Genomic DNA, 22,268 nt, shown 5'->3' on the forward strand with positions numbered 1-22,268 from the left:
CAAGGTGAAACATAGGACAGAGACAAACCTTTGTGGAGTTAATCCTATAAATCTGCCTAAGTAGGTGCCGGGAAGATAAATAGGCTCGCTTATATGAAACACATGGTAAAACCAAAGACATATACCTACAGGGTGGCCCAAAAATACAACACAAACACACGGGTTGACAAACGTTTGTATAATTATTTTTCTGTCCTTACACGAATGATTGTCCTACAAATTAAAATTATATTTTTTGACCAAATAAATCGAATCGTCTTCAAAATATGCTCCTTTGGCTTTGAAGTACGTTTGTATATAAGAACAAAAATTTTACGATATGCCGTTGCACCTCTAATATGACTTTCGTCTAACTTATTGCATATGTGTAGCTTGTAAAATATCCTAATTTTTGTAATCAATAAACGGGCTAGGGTTTTAAGATTGATTACAAACTATAATTTATACAAAGTTTTAAGTTAGGTGAATTTACGTAAGTAGGCTGAAACGTATCGAGCTTATGAATCTGGAAAAAATGTCTTTACACAATGTAAACCACATTGCAAACCTTGCGAAATGGACATGAGTGCTGTTGATATATCCATGGTGAATGTAGAAAATATGTACAATTCATATAGGGACGTAGTTACGCAGAAACGTTCAAATCCACATGAAATTGTCATTAAGTTTTAGACCTTGTATGAAAAACAAAAGTCTTTCATTTCAATGACAATTTCAGATGGATTGGAACGTTTCTGCGTAACTACGTCCATAGGTCAAAAAACATTTTCTGTAACTTCGATATTTTTGTTTATTTCAACATTTTCCTATTCTTTGTCAACGTAATTTTGGGCCACCCTGTATTACCAAAAACATATAATATTAACTCCGTTAAAGACAAATAAAGTCTAAAAATAAAACGTTCCATAGGTACTGGTCTCATCAAACGCGAGTAAGCGATTTAGCTATCGGCAATAGAAACGAAAAGATAGTCGTTGTCGTGTAAATGCGTGTAAAAGAGAGCGAGCGATTTACGCCGTGTCTTGCGTGGACGACGGTCGCACGACCGTCGCCGTCGCGTCGCATACTTCCAGCATCGCCGTCGCGCGACCGTCGCCCACGCAAGCCACGGCGTTATAGTTCATCGCTCGGCGAACAACTATAAACCCCCACATTCACGGTACGATTCATCGTTTCGATCGATCGGACAGATATCGTGAACGATCGGTCTCATCGCAATCGCCAGTCACACACGAGGCGATCGATCGTTTACGATATCGTAAACGATCCCCCCCCCCCGGTAGTTACTCGCACGGAACGGAATAATAAAATCAGTATCAGTAGGTAAGTATGAGATAAAAATAGAACCGGTGGTCGCAAGGGGCCACACACTTTCGATGGCACGGGATTTTTTTGCGATTTGCGATATCGTATGCGATCAAGTAAATCGTTAACGATGTTGACATGCACTGTCGATCGGTCGTTTCGATTAGTCTGTTGCGACGGATCGTACAGATATATCGTACCGTGAATGGGGGGCTTAATATAACTCGCTCGTGCTATCATCGCGTCTCTTTTTTACCCCCGACGCAAAAACGACGGGGTGTTATAAGTTTGACGTGTATGTCTGTCTGTCTGTCTTTCTTTCTTTCTGTCTGTCTGTTCTGTCTGTCTGTGTGTGTGTCTGTCTGTGGCATCATAGCTCCTAAACGGATTAACCGATTTAGATTTAGTTTTTTTTGTCTGAAAGCTGAGTTAGTCGGGATTGTTCTTAGCCATGTTTTATGAAAATCGGTCAATTATGTCGCGGTCGGGGGTTGTTTCAAAATTTTAATTTTGTGGTTACATATATTTACACGGGATCGAGTATCTTTTATTCGTTTCTACTGCCGATAACTCATCGCTTACTCGCTTAGAACCATAAAGAAACATTTATCGTTCAGATGGCGCCACTACTTTGGCCGATACTCGTATAATATCAACAAACAATAAAAACTGAAGGTGAAGAGCCTAAGATATAAACATGAAATAAATGTCATATACTACATACAGTCAAGTGTAAAAATATGGGTGTACACATCTTACTCAAAAATATATCCCATAGCACCTTAGTCCGGTGTAATAAGAGCGTAGTACCATATTTTTGAGTCGATCTCTTCGATACTTATTTTTGCACTTGACTGTACAAAGAAAAAGTGACCAAGGCCTCCAAGTGTCCCGAGCTGGAATCGAACCAATGGCCTCCGTTTTGCGGACGTACCTAAACCGTTCGGCCACCCGGGTCACGAAGGCAAGGGTCAAAAATTCCAAGTATATGACTTTTTCGAAGGCTCATGGCGCCCTATATTTTCTATGAACATAATTTAATTTGTTCTTAGAGAGCCTAAGATATAATTGCAAACCTATTGAAATATTACTATAAGGTCTATAAGTTAGGTTATGTATGTATCTCACTTTAAAATTCACAACCATTTTTACAAAGTTTTATACACTAACATTACTTAATTATAATCTTTCAAACCGTTTATATTACAAATACAAAGATTTAAAAATAAAACTGCCGCCGAGAATTCTAATAACATCCCTAAAATACCATCCTCCATGATAAAATTATCAAACTCGAAATTAATTAATCAAATTCATTCATGAGCGAGAAATGTTCAGACTTTTATTGAAATAAGATTGTCTTATGTAAGTAATAGTACATTACATCAGAGGCCGGGAAAATGAGGATATCCGGCCAAGTGGATAGGGATACGAGGCCGGAAATCCGTTTTCACGCCGAGGCATGTATAGTGCTTTTCTCAAACATACAATGAAATAAAAAAAAAATGCTCTAAAGGACAATATTTTATAAAAAAAAGTTACTTTGCAGGCCTAGGCCTAAAAAATAATATGAAATCCCTTTACAGTCCTCTCGAGTTGTTGCGCCCAAAAAGCGATACTTCCCAGCCCATTTTAAGGAACGTAAAGACAATATTTCATTGCATGTTTGAGAAAAAGGATTATTCATTTAGAGCAAGTACTTATATTTTAATTAATCGATTGAACTCAATCTTTAAATCCCCGTTTAGCGTGGGAGTTCAATTTGAGCGGATAAAGGTCTATTAACTAACTTAACCACAAAATTAAAATTTTGAAAAAACCCCCGACCGCGACATAGTGGACCGATTTTCATGAAACATGGCTAAGAACACTCCCGACTAACTCAGCTTTTAGACAAAAAAAACTAAATCAAAATCGGTTCATCCGTTCGGGAGCTACGATGCCACAGACAGACACACACACAGACAGACAGACAAACAGACAGACAGACAGACAGACCGACAGACCGACAGACAGACAGACAGACAGACAGACAGACACGTCAAACTTGTAACACCCCTTCGTTTTTGCGTCGGGGGTTAAAAATGTGACGTGCCATGGCCATGACAAAAGGTACAGATGTATAGTGCGAAAAGATTTGCCTTCGAATTGTTACGGAAACGAACGAACGTTTCCGAAGGAAACCCTTTTGGCACTACATCTGTACCTTAGGTCGACCTTTATGTACGTACGTCGCATAGAGTTGTATCAAGCATAAAGTTATAGCAAATATAAACGTCATCCATATTACTAATATTGTAAATGGGAAAGTGTGTGTGTATGTTTGTTTGTCCGTCTTTCACGGCGAAACGGAGAGATGAATTGACGTGATTTTTGAAGTGGAGATAATTGAAGGGATGGAGAGTGACACAGGCTACTTTTTGTCTCTTTCTAACGCGAGTGAAGAAATTATGACCTAAGCCACGGTAAGCTCAAGAAAGTTTGTGTTGTAGTTGCTAGTTGCTCAGCGACGATACATATAAAATACCAGTGGCGGCTGGTGAAAAGTTCTGCCAGGCAACACTGAGCAAAAAGAAACCTACTTTTACATTAGGTACTTTACTAGTAATCAATTTTAGGCAAGCCAATGGGAATCGGCTTGTATGGATCAGCCGCTACTGTAAAATACCAAACATCCATGACTCAGGTCAACAAAGTATCTGTGCTCATCACACAAATTTATCACTACCTACCTACCACTAATCCCTTACCGGGATTCGAACCAGGACCATCGGTTTAGTTTAGTAGTATATTTAAATAACCTAACAACAAAATTAAAATTTTGAAAAAACCCCCGACTGCGACATAGTTGACCGATTTTCATGAAACATGGCTAAGAACACTCCCGACTAACGCCGTGTCTTGCGTGGGCGACGGTCGCGCGACCGTCGCGCGACCGTCGCCGTCGCGTCTCGTGCTTCCATATCGATAAGGTTTGATTTCGTATGCGTCGCATCGCTGTCGCGCGACCATCGCGCGACCGTAGCCCACGCAAGACACGGCGTAACTCATCTTTCAGACAAAAAAAAAAACTAAATCTAAATCGGTTCATCTGTTCGGGAGCTACGATGCCACAGACAAACACACACATAGACAGACAGACAAACAGACAGACAGACAGACAGACAGACAGACAGACAGACAGACAGACAGACAGACAAACACGTCAGACTTATAACACCCCTCCGTTTTTGCTTCGGGGGTTAAAAAGGGGGGCTCCTTTCCATTTTAGCATTTTCGCTCCTGTAGCGTCTTAAGCGAAGCAACCGTCATAATATATGCCATGCGGTACGTCACTAATAGATTTGCAATAACTCATCATCATCCTCCTTGCGTTATCCCGGCATTCGCCACGTCCGCTTTGACAACGAATCCCAAGATTTGGCGTAGACACTATTTTTACGAAAGCAACTGCCATCTGACCTTCCAACCCGAAGGGTAACTAGGCCTTATTGGGAATTAGTCCGGTTTCCTCATGATGTTTTCCTTCACCGAAAAGCGACTGGCAAATATCAAATGACATTTCGCACATAAGTTCCGAAACACTCATTGGTCCGAGCCGGATGTCGAACCCGCGACCTCCGGATTAAAAGTCGCACGCTCTTACCGTTAGGCCAGCAGCTCTTCAGATTTGCGATAACTATTCTTGTAATAGTTCGATCAATGTTCTCATGACCCTTCAGCGTGGGCGTATTGGTACAAGTTAATGAAGGAATTATAATGAATAAGTATCAAATTACGGGGAAATTATGTAATAATAGAACTGTTTCAGAGACCTATTAATTCAGATTAATAGTTTTAGTGAAGTCAGCGTAACAGTGAGTTGAGAATCTGCTGAGAGACATTGGAAACTGAAATAGATTTTACATAAATGAAAATGTAATAATTTATTTAATGTATCCTTTTACTTAATTTTATGTTTTATTATTAGTACCTAGCAGTGGCGGCTGGTGAAAATTTCTGCTAGGCAACACTGAGCAAAAAGAAACCTACTTTAACATTAGGTACTTTACTAGTAATCAATTTTAGGCAAGCCGGTGGGAATCGGCGTGTATGGTCCAGCCGCTGCTGGTACCTAGTTAACTAACTGTTTAGAGACAAAATAAAAAAAAAAACTCAAAACAATTTGATTTATTCCTTAGCTGGATAATTATACTCTAGAACGTCAAAAATCAACTTTTAGAGGCACGGGACTGGCCCCGTAGTCGTCTGGCTCTGTCGCGCCAATACGCAAGAGCGATAGAGATAGATAGCTACGAAAGAGATATTATCGTGAGCGTTCCGTGAGCGTTCGTGCATTCGGCTACGCACACTGTTCACGTGCTCTATACATTTTCGGTGACGTTTTCGCTATCGAGAAACGTATTCTGAACTCATAGTAGGTACTATCAGCTGCAAAAGTGCAAAGCGAATTTATCAATGAATTTGAAGCTGATAGTACACGCTGATCAGCATTACATGTGACTATACATTCAATTAAACGGATTTTAGCATTCTTTGAGAAATTCACACAAATGAGTCCACCGATGAGCGGCGTACAGACAGACAGACACGTCAAACTTATAACACCCCGTCGTTTTTGCATCGGGGGTTAAAAATATGATTTTCTTTTGTATTTTTCGTTCATAACTGCCCACTTGGTATTAGCCCGGTTTAGTCTATCGGAAAAATGTAAAAGGAAGAAGTTTACCTATATTGGTGTACTCATGTGGTTAGGTCAGAACCCACGTTGCCTGTTGCTACGGAACGTATGGCCACGGGACACTGTGGGCGCTAAGCTCTTCTTTGTGATTTAAACGTACCTATTGAGCGCTTTTCTTTTAGTTAAAGTGTACAGAAGGTCATAGGTAAATTATAGTTTTTGCATTGTGTGAATGTCACGCCCTCGCCAGACAAAGAATGAAGAACTTTGGAGCAGGCTACCTGGCACCGAAGGACTTCAGAGAGCTACCCATGATAGCCTCATCATCCGATACGTGGAGATGGTCGAGAAGCTCCTGAATAGCTGAAGGATCTTAGGATCGTAGGGGGTAATTGCACAAAAGATCCCGATGGGTCGAAGTGTATCCGTAAGGGCCCCCGCAGATTTAAGATAAGATAAGATAGTTTTTGCATTGTATTTTTATATATCAAAGAAAAATATTAAAAGACGACTATTATTTGCTAGACTAGCCCAAAAAGAGACATGAAATGTCAGCTCTATAGAAAATAAACACTCTTTTGAGTTGCCTAACGCCGTGTCTTGCGTGGGCGACGGTCGCCGTCGCGTCTCATACTTCCATATCGATAAGGTTTGATTTCGTATGCGTCGCATCGCCGCCGTCGCGCGACCATCGCGCGACCGTCGCCCACGCAAGCCACGGCGTTAGTCGGATAATAACCTAACCACAAAATTGAAATTTTGAAAAAAACCCCGACAACATAGTGAGCTGATTTTCATGAAACATGGCTAAGAACACTCCCGACTAACTCAGCTTTCAAACAAAAACTAAATATAATATAAATCGGTTCATCCGTTCGGGAGCTACGGTGCCACAGACAGACACACACCCAGACAGACAGACACGTCAAACTTATAACACCCCGTCGTTTTTGCGTCGGGGCTTAAAAATCACGAATGTCAAATTATCGTTAGTTTTCTGCGGGCGTAGCACATTAGTTCGGTAAACTTTATCGCAACGGTGCGAAAATATCGTTTATCACGCGACCATACTTGCCTGCCTGTTGTGTTTACTCATAATTGCCAGTCGAGAACGAAATAATTATTATGATTAAAATAATAATACTTTAGACCGATCTCTTACGACTGAGCTACGCGGAGCCGATGCGCGGTCGGCTAAACCATAACGTCTAAAACACATAAACTAACGACCATATTTTACGTTTCCTAACGCGAAATAAAAACGCCTGAAAACTCGAAAATTCGCGTTTACCGGGATCTAAGGCTAAGGCTAGATCGATTTTTCACCCCCGAAAAGCCCCACATAACAAATTTCAGCGAAATCGTTAGAGAGGTTTCCGAGATCGTCGGTATATATAAATAAATAAATATAAAAAATTGCTCGTTTAAAGGTACAAGATACAAGTGTCCTGAGTCGACGCTGCACATGTTGGACGCCGTTCGCCCGCTGCACGAACCACCGAACCGAACGCTCCGAGCGTCCAATCTGGCCTTAAACTTACGCTATGTAAGCGTATAGTAGCTCACTCCCCTTAACGCACTTCTGTAGGGGCGCGACAGAGCCAGACTCAGATCAGCTGAACATAGACAATGGCCAACCATTGTTGACTTTCCCTAACTATTAGAAGCCGCTCTAAGATTTGAACATTCCGCTAGCCAGATACCAATATTCCTGCTAGACTCGTTAGCCCAAACTATTATATAACTATGTAATGGCGAGATGCTTCGCAAGCACTTGCAAAGTTTTGGAGCTGCTTCTCAAGTTTCACGCTTCGGAAAGCACGAGTTTCCAAATGCTTACCACTCATTGAATTTCTCTAGTTTGTACAGTCTACGATAATCTAACCTCAAAATTCAAATTTTGAAAAAAAAAAAAAACTCCGAACGTGACATAGTAGACCGATTTTCATGAAACATGGCTAAGAACACTTCCATCGGTTCATCCGTTCGGCAGCTACGATGCCACAGACAGATAGACGTCGTCAAACTTATAACACCCCGTCGTTTTTGCGCCGGGGGTTAATAAAAGCATTTACTTCAGAGCATATAATACTAGACAGCAGACAAACCCCCCCGGCGGCGGACGCGTGACGCTAACAACTGCGCTAGCTCATTGAGCTTATAGTTGTCGTTGTGTGCGTGTGTGATGACACGACGTTAGTCGTTCGCATGTACAGAGAAAGACATGGAAATATTGCGCGTGTGTTTCGCAGTAGTCTAATAGGAACGTCCATGTGTTAAAGAACATTTGACAGGCGTATTCAATACAAAGTGCCCGTACCAATTCGGTACAACCTAGGACATTTTGGGAAACCTAGTGGATCTTGCTCAGCATCATGGACTATCAGCCTACCAATTTTTATCAAAATCGGAGACGAATCCAAATGTACAAACTTAACGGGAATTGCACATGTACGGGAGAGCCCATGGAGTGCTACCCTCGTTGCACAATGTACTAATATAATAACATAAAGTTACCTGCTGCGCCCCGTCGCCAGTTCTTTCTGTTTCTGTTCCGTCTCGTATTTCCTCTGCAGCTCGCGTACGTGCTCTTGCCTGATCAGCTTCTTCAGGGCCTCAAACCTGCCATTAAAAAGAGAATTAGCTTGCAAATTACGTCTAGATCCGTTCAGACTTTGGGAAGGTCACAATCGGTTCACAAATAATGAAAAAAATTATAACAGTATTTAAATACGTTATTATGGGAACAAATCAAATTATTTTAACAAATATTTTGATTTGATTTTTTTCTTTAATATATGACATCTTATTTCGATTTTTAGTATTTAAATAATTAACGAAGGGAAAATGGAGGGCCCTTTTCTTGTAAACCTTATCACTTTTGCAAGTTGTCGTTGTCACTCGCGGACCCAAGAGAGACCGATCACTATTACCAACGAGGATCGAGTATTATAGAGAGTTACTGTCGAAGTAAAATATGTAATCACAGTGCATAGACTGCCATCTCTCGACACAGGCTTAGAACTTTTGAAGCTCAGTTTTAACAATTTGGCCCATATTCTTAGCTTAATATGTATTAAAATGACAAATATTAATATTAGCGCCATCTAGCCGAGCGTTTCCCAAAGGTGTAACGCCATCTAGGCCACCGTACCTTTTTCTGTATGGCTTTGAGGTACGTTTTTTTTCTTAGACTTTATCCGTCTATACGGAGTTACATATGTCTTTGATATTACTAACGAGAGTAAGTTAAATCGCGACGGCTTGCCGGAGCGATTTAAAGACTCGAGTTTGTAATATTCATACTCCCCGAGTTACACACAATGTTTTTCATCCCACTTGCATTATAAAAAATATGCAAAAAGGTAAAAAAGATTTCAATACAGTACTAGAAATTTTTTAACTCCCTTGGGAGAACGATTTTTCTATAACTCACGCTCCGCCTGCGTGCAATAGCACATTCAACCCTCCCCTTGTTGCACAATGTACTAACCTATCTCTCTGCGGTGGCACCATGAATGTAGGCCCTCTTGGCCGCGACGGGCCAGGGTACCGCAGGATCTTCCCTGAGGTGTGTGGCACGTTAAGCATCCCGAACATCTAAATAAAAAAATTGGATAAGTATAAAAAAAAAAGGACATTCTTACACATATTGACTGAGCCCCACGGTAAGCTCAAGAAGGCTTGTATTGTAGGTACTCAGACAACGATATACATAATATACAAATACTAATATACATAGAAAACGTCCATGACTCAGGAACAAATATCTGTGCTCATCACACAAATAAATGCCCTTTCGCCGTGGCTTGCGTGGACGACGGTCGCGCGATGGTCGCGCGACGGCGATGCGACGCATACTAAATTAAACCTTATCGACATGGAAGTAGACGATGCGATGAGACGCGACGGCGGCCCACGCAAGACACGGCGTTACCGGGATTCAAACCCAGGACCGCGGCTTAGCAGGCAGGGTCAATACCGACTGAGCCAAACCGGTTGTCAAAATATAGGATGGTCGTATAGTATTGAGGATAAGTTTTCAAAATAAGAATTAAGTGTAAGTGTAACGGCGTGGCTTGCGTGGGCGACGGTCGCGCGATGGTCGACGCATACGAAATCAAACCTTATCGATATGGAAGTATGAGACGCGACGGCGACGGTCGCGCGACGGTCGCGCGACCGTCGCCCACGGAAGACACGGCGTAAGGCCTGAGAGGACGCTCGGAAAGGAGTGTTCGGCGCGGCGGGCGAGCGTCGACGTCCACCCTATACAGCGTCGACTCAGCACACTTGCTTGAGCTTCAATTGTTTGATATGCACGCCGCATGCGCCCCGCTGTAAGGTGCCACTCAGGTCTTACACTAAAGCTTAAGTAATCGCCATATATGTAGTTTTGACGCAAACATTGAAGATGACTAGGCGTAGTTACAAATAGTTAACAAGACTCGTCATTTCGTTGTCTTTTGCTGTTCCATGCGTTACTACTTTACTTTGTATTCAGATTGGCTCGTCGTCAAAACCTTGTTCAGCATTGTATATAAGTACACAAACGCTACTCTAATAATAATCGCAAGAAATATTATACACCCTGTTTTTATTGAATTCCTTTAACTTTACGGGATGGTTCTTTAGACCAAATATAATTAATTTCTCTAAGAAACTAGCGTCTTAACTCTTACGGTTATCGAGTTATTAAAAAAAATAAAAATAATTAAGACTACAATCAACCATCAAGAATCATATCATCTAAGGTGTACGGCTCGTACAATAATATTTCACTAATTTCATACCTTTTCATGATTTACATTTTTTTAATAGGTCGCTTGTCAGGCGTCTAATGTATATTAGGTAATTATTGATGATAACTGATTGTATCGGCCCTATACTTCATTATATGCACCTATTATTGCTAGTAACTAGTAAATAGTACATATAAGTATTTCGTTATAGAACCTAATGTATCTGGAGCCTCGTCTGCCGACAAACCATACTCTGGTTTGGCAGAAGATAAATTTAGTTGTAAGTTTAGTTTTTGAATAAACATTTATTTCATTTTTCATTTCATCTTATGCAATTCCTAATACTTACGGATATTATAATGTTTAGTTAGATCTACCTACTCATAAATTTAATTATAAATTGCAGTGCATAGTTATTAAAACTTTTACTGTCTCCTGTTTTTTTTTTCTGGATCGAAAGGGCTCGTGATTCATTGCATTGTAATACATAGAGATACTATATAGAATATGCATTAAAATCCGATTCAGGGTCACGTATCCACTTTATCGTTTTATTGATTTTGTTTCATCATGGTCAGCTTTCTTTCTCGTAGATACTTTGTACCACACAAAGTAATCAACGATTAATTTTCTAAAATAGATAGCTGTTCATATACTATTTAAGAAGTGCTTACCCAATTGACCCAATTATACTAACATCCGATTTATATCTACACAGTATGTATATATTTTAGATAACACTTTTCTTTTAAAGTATTTTATCAACATCTTTTTTTTATTATTATTATCTCTTTATCTATCTTAAGATCTTAAGTCTTAGGCTAGGCTATTTTATAATATGATTATTAAAGAAATTACAAAACCACTTTTTTTTTTTTTGGCTGATTGGCGATTGACCATAGTCACACCTGATGGAAGGTGAAGACATAGTCGAAGATGGAGCTCACCGATTCAGTAATATAGCATATTCACTTTTATCTTAAAGAGACCGAGGTCGTATTTTTCTGGGAACATCTATGGTGGGAGTGCATTCCATTCCTTTGATAAAATATCATCTAAATTATTACCCAAATATTATCTCCTTGATTTACTTTCTTTGCGCTGTTAACCGAACAAATCAGCATGCCCATTTACAAGGCATCAAGTCATACTGAAATTGACCGGAGTAACAGGAGTAACAGTATACTTATACAGCTCACCGAACTACGAGGTAGTTTAGTAGGTAAGCACAGTGTTTCTCCCAAGGTACCACGATTTGATTTTGTTTTGCAGCTGTGTCTTTAAATTCCTGCAGGAGATGTTATATCTTGACAGACTCAGCGTTTATTTATGTGTCACACGGAGAGAAAAACAACTAGATTTCATGTTCTTTCAACATTTCAATTTTTTTTTTTTAATTGCGCCTACGTGTTCTTTCATTCCAACTACATGCGCGTCGCCGACCCATTAGAAACTTGTATACTCCTTTTTTTTTTTTAGAACCCCATACTGTAGTTCATCGGGAATACCTTGACATAGCTCATTCCACAGCCGGAGCGTTCGTGGGAGGAATTTTTATTGATTTTTTTTGAACCAATGTTTTATTTAAACCAACAAGTCGATTTTGTAAAAGCACATGTCACATATTGTTTTAAACATATGTTTAGCTGATTCAATAAAATATATTTTAACAAGTTTGACCTTGTTGTTTGGTTCGTACAAATTCGACTTGTATCATCAATATTGTGATTTATTCCCTTTACTAAAATACTATTGTTTCAAACAAATAAACACGCAACAAGACGAGTTAGATTTACAAGGCAAATTTCTCTCAGTTGTACCCTTAACTTCACATCCGTCTATCAATCCATTTATATATAGAATCATGTTCCCTAACCTCTAAATAATGTGCATTGTAGGTAGTTAGGTACCTAGATAATTGACGTGAAGCATTGAAATCTGTGATTATTTAACATTTTACAATCACTACAGACAAAGCTGATTCAGACGCTGATTGTTGTCCTTTTGTTCATTTTCTTGACCAGACGAAATAAGGTCACTAGTGAGATTTATTTTATAAATTTACAAACTTAGGTTACTAGTTCGCTTGGAAAATCTTTAATATGTATTCACGAAAGAGAGACCACATTTTAATGTCCTCCCGTGAAATTACGCATACAAGTTCAGCATTTTTATTTCTTATTTTTTTTTCTATATTAGTTCAATAGAGGCTCACAGATCCATTAGTTTATTTGTTTTAACTGGACACCTGACTTATATGAGATTCACCTACATGAATCTCTGCAGTATGTACCTATTACCCTAACTGATAACGAGTACCATCAGTACCAATATATTTTTGTAATGATTTTCAACTGACGTAGATTGTCTTTGAAAATCTATCATAGATCAACTTAAATAGGCATGTCTTTCTCTTGAGGTCACGCATACCTGACAAAGCCTTGTTGACGATAAGCAGAGTTAGCAACTTGTTTTTTTTTTTCGCGTTGTTGAAATGTATCAAGCGTTCGCTTAATTTTATTAAATTCAGCTGTACCACTACGTGTTTTTTATATACAATGCAATGTCAAACCAATGCACTGTCTTTTTTTTTCACTCTTTTCACTCTGATTGACGTTAGTGGCATCTAGGTATATAAAGAGTGCTTTTTTCCAGCGCTCCCACCGAACTCCTATTGATGTAGGATCACCTTCGCTGTCAAATGCCTCCAACGACAATTAAGAAGCCATACTAGACTTTCTTGGGGCAACCTGTACCCAATCAATTTAATGATTCTAACTAACACAAGTCAAAATATATTCTATTGAAAATATTTCAACTTATGCTATCTCAAAGTACTCAGTCATTGTACTTTAGTGTTTTACTGGGGTAGTTGTCTCAGACTCTCAGGCACTGGAGGCCTTGGTATTTTTTCTTTCATATGTGTAATTTATTTCGGTTTCAATTTAATGATATTTATTGACCGACGTCAATCTACTATTATGACAATTGAAGGCTCAGACAGTATTTATCATCTGATCTAAGCGTCATTTAAGCGCACGTTCAACCAGTATAACCGTAATTTACTTCGTGTTTAGGTTATTATCATTAAGCTGGTATTTGCAACAATTCAATGTTCAGTTTTTTTTCCTATTGCTATTTAACTACTGTTTATAACAATTTAATGATCAGTATTATCTGCTGTATCCAACTTCGCAATTTAATGTCTTATTTTCAGCCACAAATGGCATAAAATTTCTTAGTATTTAAGTGCCAATTAAATGGTCGAAACTAAACAATACAATTGAATGTACAGAGTGCACCTCCATGTGCTGTTTCCAAATTCGCAATTTAATGCCTTATTTTCAGCCACAAATGGCATAAAATTTCATAGTATTTAGATGCCAATTAAATGGTCGATACTAAACAATACAATTGAATGTACAGAGTGCACCTCCATGTGCTGTTTCCAAATTCGCAATTTAATGCCTTATTTTCAGCCACAAATGGCATAAAATTTCATAGTACTTAGGTGCCAATTAAATGGTCGATACAATTGAATGTACAGAGTTGCACCTCCGTTTAATGTCTCTTTTTTTTTCTTCTGCCGACTTTACTGACAAAGTAATTTAATACTCAGATGGAAACTGCTTATCATAAGTGCTTCAAAAATGTGTTTTTTTTTTATTTTTATTCTATACCGTGTTTTTTTTTCCGTTAAATTTGACACGTCGTTAGGATCATTATCAAGAACCATCCTGTATATCACTTTAAGGTAAATATGCAATAAAAAATGTTCATCCTTTTCATACATAATAAATTAATTTATTATTGTGAGAGACCCTTAAGAATAACATTCAAGTTAGAGTCAAGTGATTGACGGCATATGTCAAAACAAATAACATTAGGAATTGTTGTGTTCAACACTCTTTATTTTATTTTTTTTAACTCGATAACCGCAAGAATTACGACGCTAGTTTCTTAGATAAATTAATTGTATTTGATGTAATGAATCTTTTTTTTTTCTTAAAGTTAACGTAATCCAATAACAACAGGGTGTATATTTCTTTATTTATTATAAGTAGGTATATTTAGCACTTAAAGTGAACCCATCTGGTTTTCTGGTTTTTAAGTAATTAAATACTCAGATAAAACTGCTCGAAATCGGCGTTAGGAATGTTTACGTAAGTCAATCCGCGACAAGAGTATTAGTCACGATTTTATGGCATGTTCAATCAATTCAAGATTCACGTTCAAGTGATAATCTATCTCTATATAAGTGTTACTTTCCCGACATATGCATAGATCCTTTCATTTGCAGCTGTAGTTCAAATAACCACTTAATGAAGTCGTGACTTACGTCACTTTTACGTAAATTCACCCATGTAAGTAAGTATACTTAATTACTTAGGTAAGTATTTATCTAGTTTGTTTTGGTTTTCACCTTACTCTCAAACATAGACTAATGCTACCATAGGACATTTAAGTGTGATGGCTGTACAACATTTTATCATTCAAGTAAATGCCTTATTTAGGTAAATAGCTTAACCATTCATAAATTTAGCAACATCACATAATTTTGTGTATTAAACCAACCAACAGGTAGATGGTAACTTCACTAATTAAAAATAAATATCATTTCTTTTGGTTGGACGGAAATTATTGTAATGATTCCGGGCTGTGATTTATGTAATAAATCAATTTTATAAACCCACTACACATAAACTCAAATAACATTTTGGTACCTAAAAACATTTTGCAATCTAGGTAACCAAACCGTTTACTAGGTAGGTAGGAGCCACACACCAACACCTGTATAGGCATGACAATCTAGGAAGGCTGGCCGTATGTTGACAATTACCTCAAACGTTTTATTAATTGCATCGTTCGGTTACCTGCTTAAGGTTTATATTCGCGCGGTTGAAAGAAATAACATTTCATTTATTTTTATTTGGTTTTGACTTAATTCTTGAAAAACTGCCGTTATAATCATTTCGCTTTGTAGTATTTAATGAACACTTTCATTTAGCTTCATTACGTTCCGAAACTACTAAGAATGCCAGTAATTTAAAACGGCAGGTAACCAAACCTGTTTACAAAAAGATAACGGTGCATCATGGCGGATCGTTACTCAATTTTATAGGTTATGTTACTTATGTTTCTATCCCATCTTTTCCGAATACTAGATTCACGTGGTAAGTACTTGCTTTTATCCTCGTCGCCACTTGTAATGTCACGCTATTATGCTATATACATTGGGTTGGCTCGCCAATACACACCGCACGTCCGTCCTCTATCTCGCTCGGACACCGACTGCCATATGTACTCGAGACACCTATACACTACAATAATTACTGAACACGTGTGTGACAGCCTTTACCACTTCCCAATGTTATTTGTTTTGACATGTGCCGTTAATCACTTGACACTAACTTGAATATTATTCCTAATAAAGGTCTCTCACACTAATTAATTCATTTATTATGTACTAGCTTTTACCCGCGGCTTCGCCCGCGTAATAAAAGTATTCATTAAGATTTTCATTTGGATCCGTAGGGACCGTAGGTTTCTCTGTAGGTATATTTATCTGCGATTATTTCGATTGCACATAATACTTTTGCTTGCAATGATTGTAGAAATATTTATATTACACATCGACCACAGCGTAGGTAATTCTATATACGCTGGGGAAACCTTTATAAACATCCCACATAGCCCGTATTTAGACACTATGATCGGTGGGTAAAAAGTACTTTTTTCTATTATCCCTTACAATTTTTTTACATTTTGCTTATACTTATCGCAAACAACGATCGTCTTAGAGCACATTGATTGTAAGAGACCGCCGACCGATTATCCGTATCCCTCTAACGATACCCATATTATCCGTATCCGTATCCGTATCGCTAACGCTATCGCTATCGCTATCGCTATCCCTATCGCTATCCCTATCGCTTTCCCTATCGCTATCCCTATCGCTATCCCTATCCCTTATCAAGATGTTTAATGATATAACACTTTAAGTTCTCGCGCTTTGTACACATATTTAAAGTCACATACAGGTCGAACGCGATTAATTAACATTATTTTTACCTTTTTTCCCAACGTTTCGGCCAGGTTGCACTGGCCGTGGTCGCGGAAGACTGACGTCCCAGCAAAATGTCACCGGAGATGTAAACAACACAAAACTACCCGATATTAATTTATATAAATGTTCGGGGTAGACAAATAAATATAATCTACCCGCTTTTAGTTAATGTTTATCAGCAATTCCCGAAAAGTTTGTACATTTGGATCACGTCTCTGATTTTGATAAAAATTGGTAGGATGATAGAGTCCATGATGCTGAACATGATCCACTAGGTTTCCCAAAATGTCCCAAGCAGTTTGTATGAAACTTTCCTTTTTTGTTACCGAAAATGTATAGAAATCTGGTAACAAAAAAGGAAGGTTTCATACAAACTACTTGGGACATTTTGGGAAACCTAGTGGATCTTGCTCAGAATCATGGACTCTATCAGCCTACCAATTTTTATCAAAATCGGAGACGTGATCCAAATGTACAAACTTTTCGGGAATTACTCTTATTTCCCACCATGTTTATTTTAAAGGTAAAAATCTGCAATTCCCGTCAACTTTGTACAAAAATTAAGGGAAAAGTTAAATTTGTTTTTATTAATTCCTATTTTGTTACCAAGATTTTGTTGATTAATTGAGATTTTATTTAGTTTTATTTCGTCATTAAGGTTCTCTAGTATCTATATTTTCTTAATTATAACAATTATCCTGTATATATCTTACGAAAGTCGAATTATATTACTAAATGTTGGTAACAAAATAGGATCAATTAAAATTTGCTGACGTGGCATTGTACAAAGTTGACGGGAATTGCTGAAATAATGTTAATTAATCGCGTTCGACCTATATGTGACTTTAAATATATGTTTAATGATTTCTTATCAAGTGCTAAAATATAAAGTTTCATGATGTATGAAAACGATGAAAAAATTTTTTTTTTTAAGCGAATTTAACTCAAAGTGATATACAGGATGGTTCCTGATAACGAACCTAACGACATGTCGAATTTAACGGAAAACAAAAAAAAACACGGTGTATAATAAGATATTTAGTAATTTTCTGAGAATTCACAAAATTCGCCTAGATATTTCGCCCTCTAACAAGTAAGTAAGTTAATATCGTATTCCGTAATAAATTTCGTAGGCTGAATAGTAGTGAATAGTGAATAGATTATTAGGTACTTTGGTGTAAATAAATAACCCCATTAAAGTCATTGTCAATTGTTTGACGGCACATGTCAAAACAAATAACATTAGGAAGTGGTAAGGGATGCCACACACAGTAATTAAATTATTTTTTTAAATAATTCATTAACCGTAAGAGTTAGGATGCTAGTTTCTTAGAGAAATTGATTGTATTTGAACTAAAGAATCGTCCCTTAAAGTTAACGGAATTCAATAAAAACAGGGTGTATACTGTAAGTAGTAGGTATTAATTAAGCTCAATAAATAAATTATTTGAATATAGACCTTCTAAATTACGAAAATTAAGAAATTTGGACAGTCTTTCAATTTACCTAGGTTGTCTATTATATCATATTGTACCAAATTCCAATTACTTATTATTAAAAACAATGAAATTTAAAACCATTAAAGTAATAAACCAGATTTATAAAAGAATAAAAGTAAATCAATTATTTCAAAATGTCGGCTACAAAAGCGTATAAATAGCCGAGGCGCGTTCGGAAACTCGTAACGAGCGAGCGAAACAAAGAAATCACTTCAAAGACAAGTATCGTGTTGCGATTTTTTTTCCATTATTAAGTTTCTGTAGCAATTTGTTCTGCCAAAGAGCGCTTTGAAGCGGAATTCAAATCGGTTTTATTCTTTGAATGAAAGCTTCGTTTATTTTAATGCTGCGTATCTGTTTTGCACATGTAAGTATGGCATTTATTTTTAAACTGTTAGCTCATAGCTGGATAGAACGTTGACATACCTAGTTGTTCCTAAAATAAATATAACGAGAACTTAAAATTTTAAATTTTATTTTTATACACCGTGTTTTAATTGAATTTCGTTAACTTTAAGGGAAGGTTCTTTAGATCAGCAAATACAATTAATTTCTCTAAGAAACTAATGTCTTACGGTTACCGAGTTATTAAAAAAAATAAAAATGTTTACTGAACACGTGTGTGACAGCCTTTACCACTTCCCAATGTTATTTTTTTTGACATATCCGTCAATGACTTAACACTAAATTGAATTTTATCCTTAAGGGTCCCTCACACTGATTAATTCATTTATTATGTATGAAAACGATGAAATTTTTTTTTTGTGAATTTAACTAAAAATACAGGGTGGTTCCTGATAATAAACCTAACAACGTGTCGAATTTAACGGAAAACAAAAAAAAAACACGGTGTATATCATGTAAATACTATTTTTTGCTTTCCATTTCTTCTCAATATCGAATCCATACTAATATTATAAATGAGAAAGTGTGTGTGTCTGTTTGTTTGTCCGTTTTTCATGGCAAAACATAGGTGACTTTTTGTCTCTTTCTAATCCCCCACTTCCCTAAAATGGGAGGTGATAGTTTGTAAGGAGCATTCGGCAATTTTCGAATTTAACGCGAGCGAAACCGCGGGCAAAAGCTAGTATTACTATAATCCAGTATTTGTGTTTCGTTGTTATCTAACTCTAACTAACCATTGAAATTTTAGAATTGATCAAATTTATCAAAATGGATTGATAGCTACGTGTAAATTGTAGGTACCTATGTCATAATCAAAGTCATAATACTTCGGCAAAATTTATTAAATTGATTTAAAAATCGACATGACACTGGCATATCATTAGGAAGCCATTAAAAAATAAAGTATACAATCACCATCAGATATATCGGAGCGGCCGGGGCGCTCAGAAATATCTAAACACGCCTTGAAAATAATAGCGTGTTTAGATATTTGTAAGCACGTTGACTGTTCCGATACGTGACTGACGACTGTATTTAAGATTTAAATAAACTGGAGGTACTAGAGTTAATTAAAAGCAATAGTTAAGCGTAAGTATTTAAGAAGATGTGATAAGTGTTAAAAAAAATCACTGATGATCGTGTTTGGGCCCATTTAGACGGTACGAGAACTCGCATACGAGTTTTATTACATTGCGGTATTTGTTGGCCTGTGCAAAATTGTATGTACTCTCAACAGCCCGCAATGTAACTAAAATCGCATGCGAGTTCGCACGCCGTCTAAATCAGGCCTTAGTTTGTTAATAAAAGTTAAATAATACATGTATGTTACATTGAATATAAATATAAACGGGGAATGTTATCTTGCGAACGTAACCTTCATTTTCAACACCACTCACAACCGGCCTTGTGGCGCAACGGATAACGCGTCTGACTACGGATCAGAAGATTCCAGGTTCGAATCCTGGCAAGGTCGCAAGATTTATTTTTTGTCTTTTTTTGTAATAGGAAATTTATTTTTGTATTTATTATATTTTTTTTTATATGAAATAACTTTATAGCATATTTTAGTTCAATTTAATAATTTTTAAATTTTAATTTTATAATTGTTATTTACTTAAATTATATTTTTATTCTATTAATAATCTAAATAATATACTTTATATCTTATTTTAATTTTAGTTCATTTAATAATTTTGAAATGTTATTTTACTTATTTTTGAAACTATTATCTTAAATAAATGAACTAAGTATGTATGTCTTTCATATAATTTAATTTCATGTATTTAAAATAATAAAAAGCGCTTCAAACGCTTTCCTAGGACCGTAGGACTTCTTTTTATTTTATTTTATAAATTAAAGCATGATTTCTTTTTGATTTTTCCTAGTATTTATTAATGTGGCACTGATTCTTAATAGTATTCTGAAAACTCAAAGTATTCACGAGCCCAAACTGATACTGCACAAAATTCAAATTCCGAAAAGAGTTTAATTTTGTAATTCAAACATTTTTTTATATGATAATAAATATTATCTAATTTGGCGAGGTACTAGTCATCTGACATTGTAATCGTTATAAATAAAAATAAATAAAATTTATTTATTTAGTCATATTTATTTAAAAAATATTGGGGACACCTTACAGGATCAACTTAGCCCCAAACTAAGCAAAGCTTGTACTATGGGTGCTAAGTGACGATATACATACTTAAATAGATAAATACATACGAGCGGTGTACCCGACAGTCTTCTTGGTAATATACATAGAAAACATCCATGACTCAGGAACAAATATCCGTGCTTATCACACAAATAAATGCCCTTACCGGGATTCGCACCCAGGACTGCGGCTTAGCAGGCAGGGTCACTACCGACTGAGCCAGACCGGTCGTCTAATATAATATAATTAATATATATAACATAATTATCCATATATGCACTGTGTGTTTTATATTTCCGGTAAATTTAAGGGAAGGTTGTTTATTATTACTAATTATTGACAATTAATTATTATATCACTAACAGAGTATGGAAATTAACGGAAATAAAGAAAAAGATTGAAGAAAGAATATATTTACGCTTACTTTTTTTTTATACCTTATCTTAAATATATAAAAGAAGAAACTGACTGACTGACACATATTTATCAACGCACAGCGAAACCGCTGGTCCTAGAGATTCCAAATTTGGCACAGAGGGGGTTTGCATGGGAATATAGATTACTACGTGGGCGAAGCCGCGGGAATAAGCTAGCATTCAACATGTGTCAAGTACCCAGCGAAGCAGCGAAGCAGCCAATAAACTTCGCCGATAAATTTTATTAATCGAACGAGAAACGCCCACGCAGCGAGGAAAACTAATAAATACTTACATAGTATTGACAAGCTCAAATACTTCACGAGCGACGAGCGACCCTTGTTCCACAGAAGTTTTCATGGAAAATTAATTTACTATTCAAGCAAGCTCTTTACGGATTTACTATGTAACTTGAAGGCGGCAAGTTAATTTAACGTTTTTTGAAGAATTACACTTTGATGAGATTAAATTACTTGAGACGGTTTTTGTTGAATCTGTCCATGTACTGTACTTATTTGGGTTTTCTTAAGACCCCCTTTGCTACTACGCAAAGGCGTAAGTATTAAAAATGTACCATCTTATGTAAACATACAATTTATGGCAAATAAATGAAATGAAATGAGTCCACGCAGAGTCGTAAGCATTTTACAAAGCACTATAAAGGGATGCCTGGTGTTCGGTGGCAGGCGATAATTAAAGCTCGGACTGAGATATTTTCCTTAAAATTTTACATCTTTAAGACGATACAGGAGGGGTCAATTCTCCACACAAACGCTCTCTACTATTTCCTTCCTGGTTTTTGAAGATAGAGCAATGATTTTTTCAACACAGATTATTATCATTTTTAATAATAATAATATAATAATATTTATTTATTTCATAAAGATAACATTGATCTCATTATTGTTAGTAATCGCTTATAAAATAATGCTTTTTATCTGTGTCGGACCGTTTTGATTTTTTTGATATTCTTATTTTTAAAGACGCTAGAGCCT

General features: G+C 36.8%; 1 protein-coding gene and 1 non-coding gene across 2 annotated transcripts in view; one reads left to right on the top strand and one right to left on the bottom strand.

Moving 5' to 3' along the window:
• LOC125237502 overlaps positions 1-22,268 on the bottom strand; it is a 234,480-nt gene that overhangs the window by 24,426 nt on the left and 187,786 nt on the right. The window contains exons 5-6 of the mRNA XM_048144622.1: positions 9,480-9,586; positions 8,504-8,608 (exon numbers count right to left, since the gene is read on the bottom strand). Coding sequence (XP_048000579.1) covers positions 8,504-8,608; positions 9,480-9,586 — 212 coding nt within the window. The remainder of the gene's footprint in view (positions 1-8,503; positions 8,609-9,479; positions 9,587-22,268) is intronic.
• Positions 20,101-20,173, top strand: Trnar-acg. The gene has a single exon. It is a non-coding gene; the product is annotated as a tRNA-Arg (tRNA).

The sequence above is a fragment of the Leguminivora glycinivorella genome, chromosome 21, assembly GCF_023078275.1.
Source record: "Leguminivora glycinivorella isolate SPB_JAAS2020 chromosome 21, LegGlyc_1.1, whole genome shotgun sequence".
In the NCBI taxonomy this organism is placed as follows: Eukaryota; Metazoa; Arthropoda; class Insecta; order Lepidoptera; family Tortricidae; genus Leguminivora; species Leguminivora glycinivorella.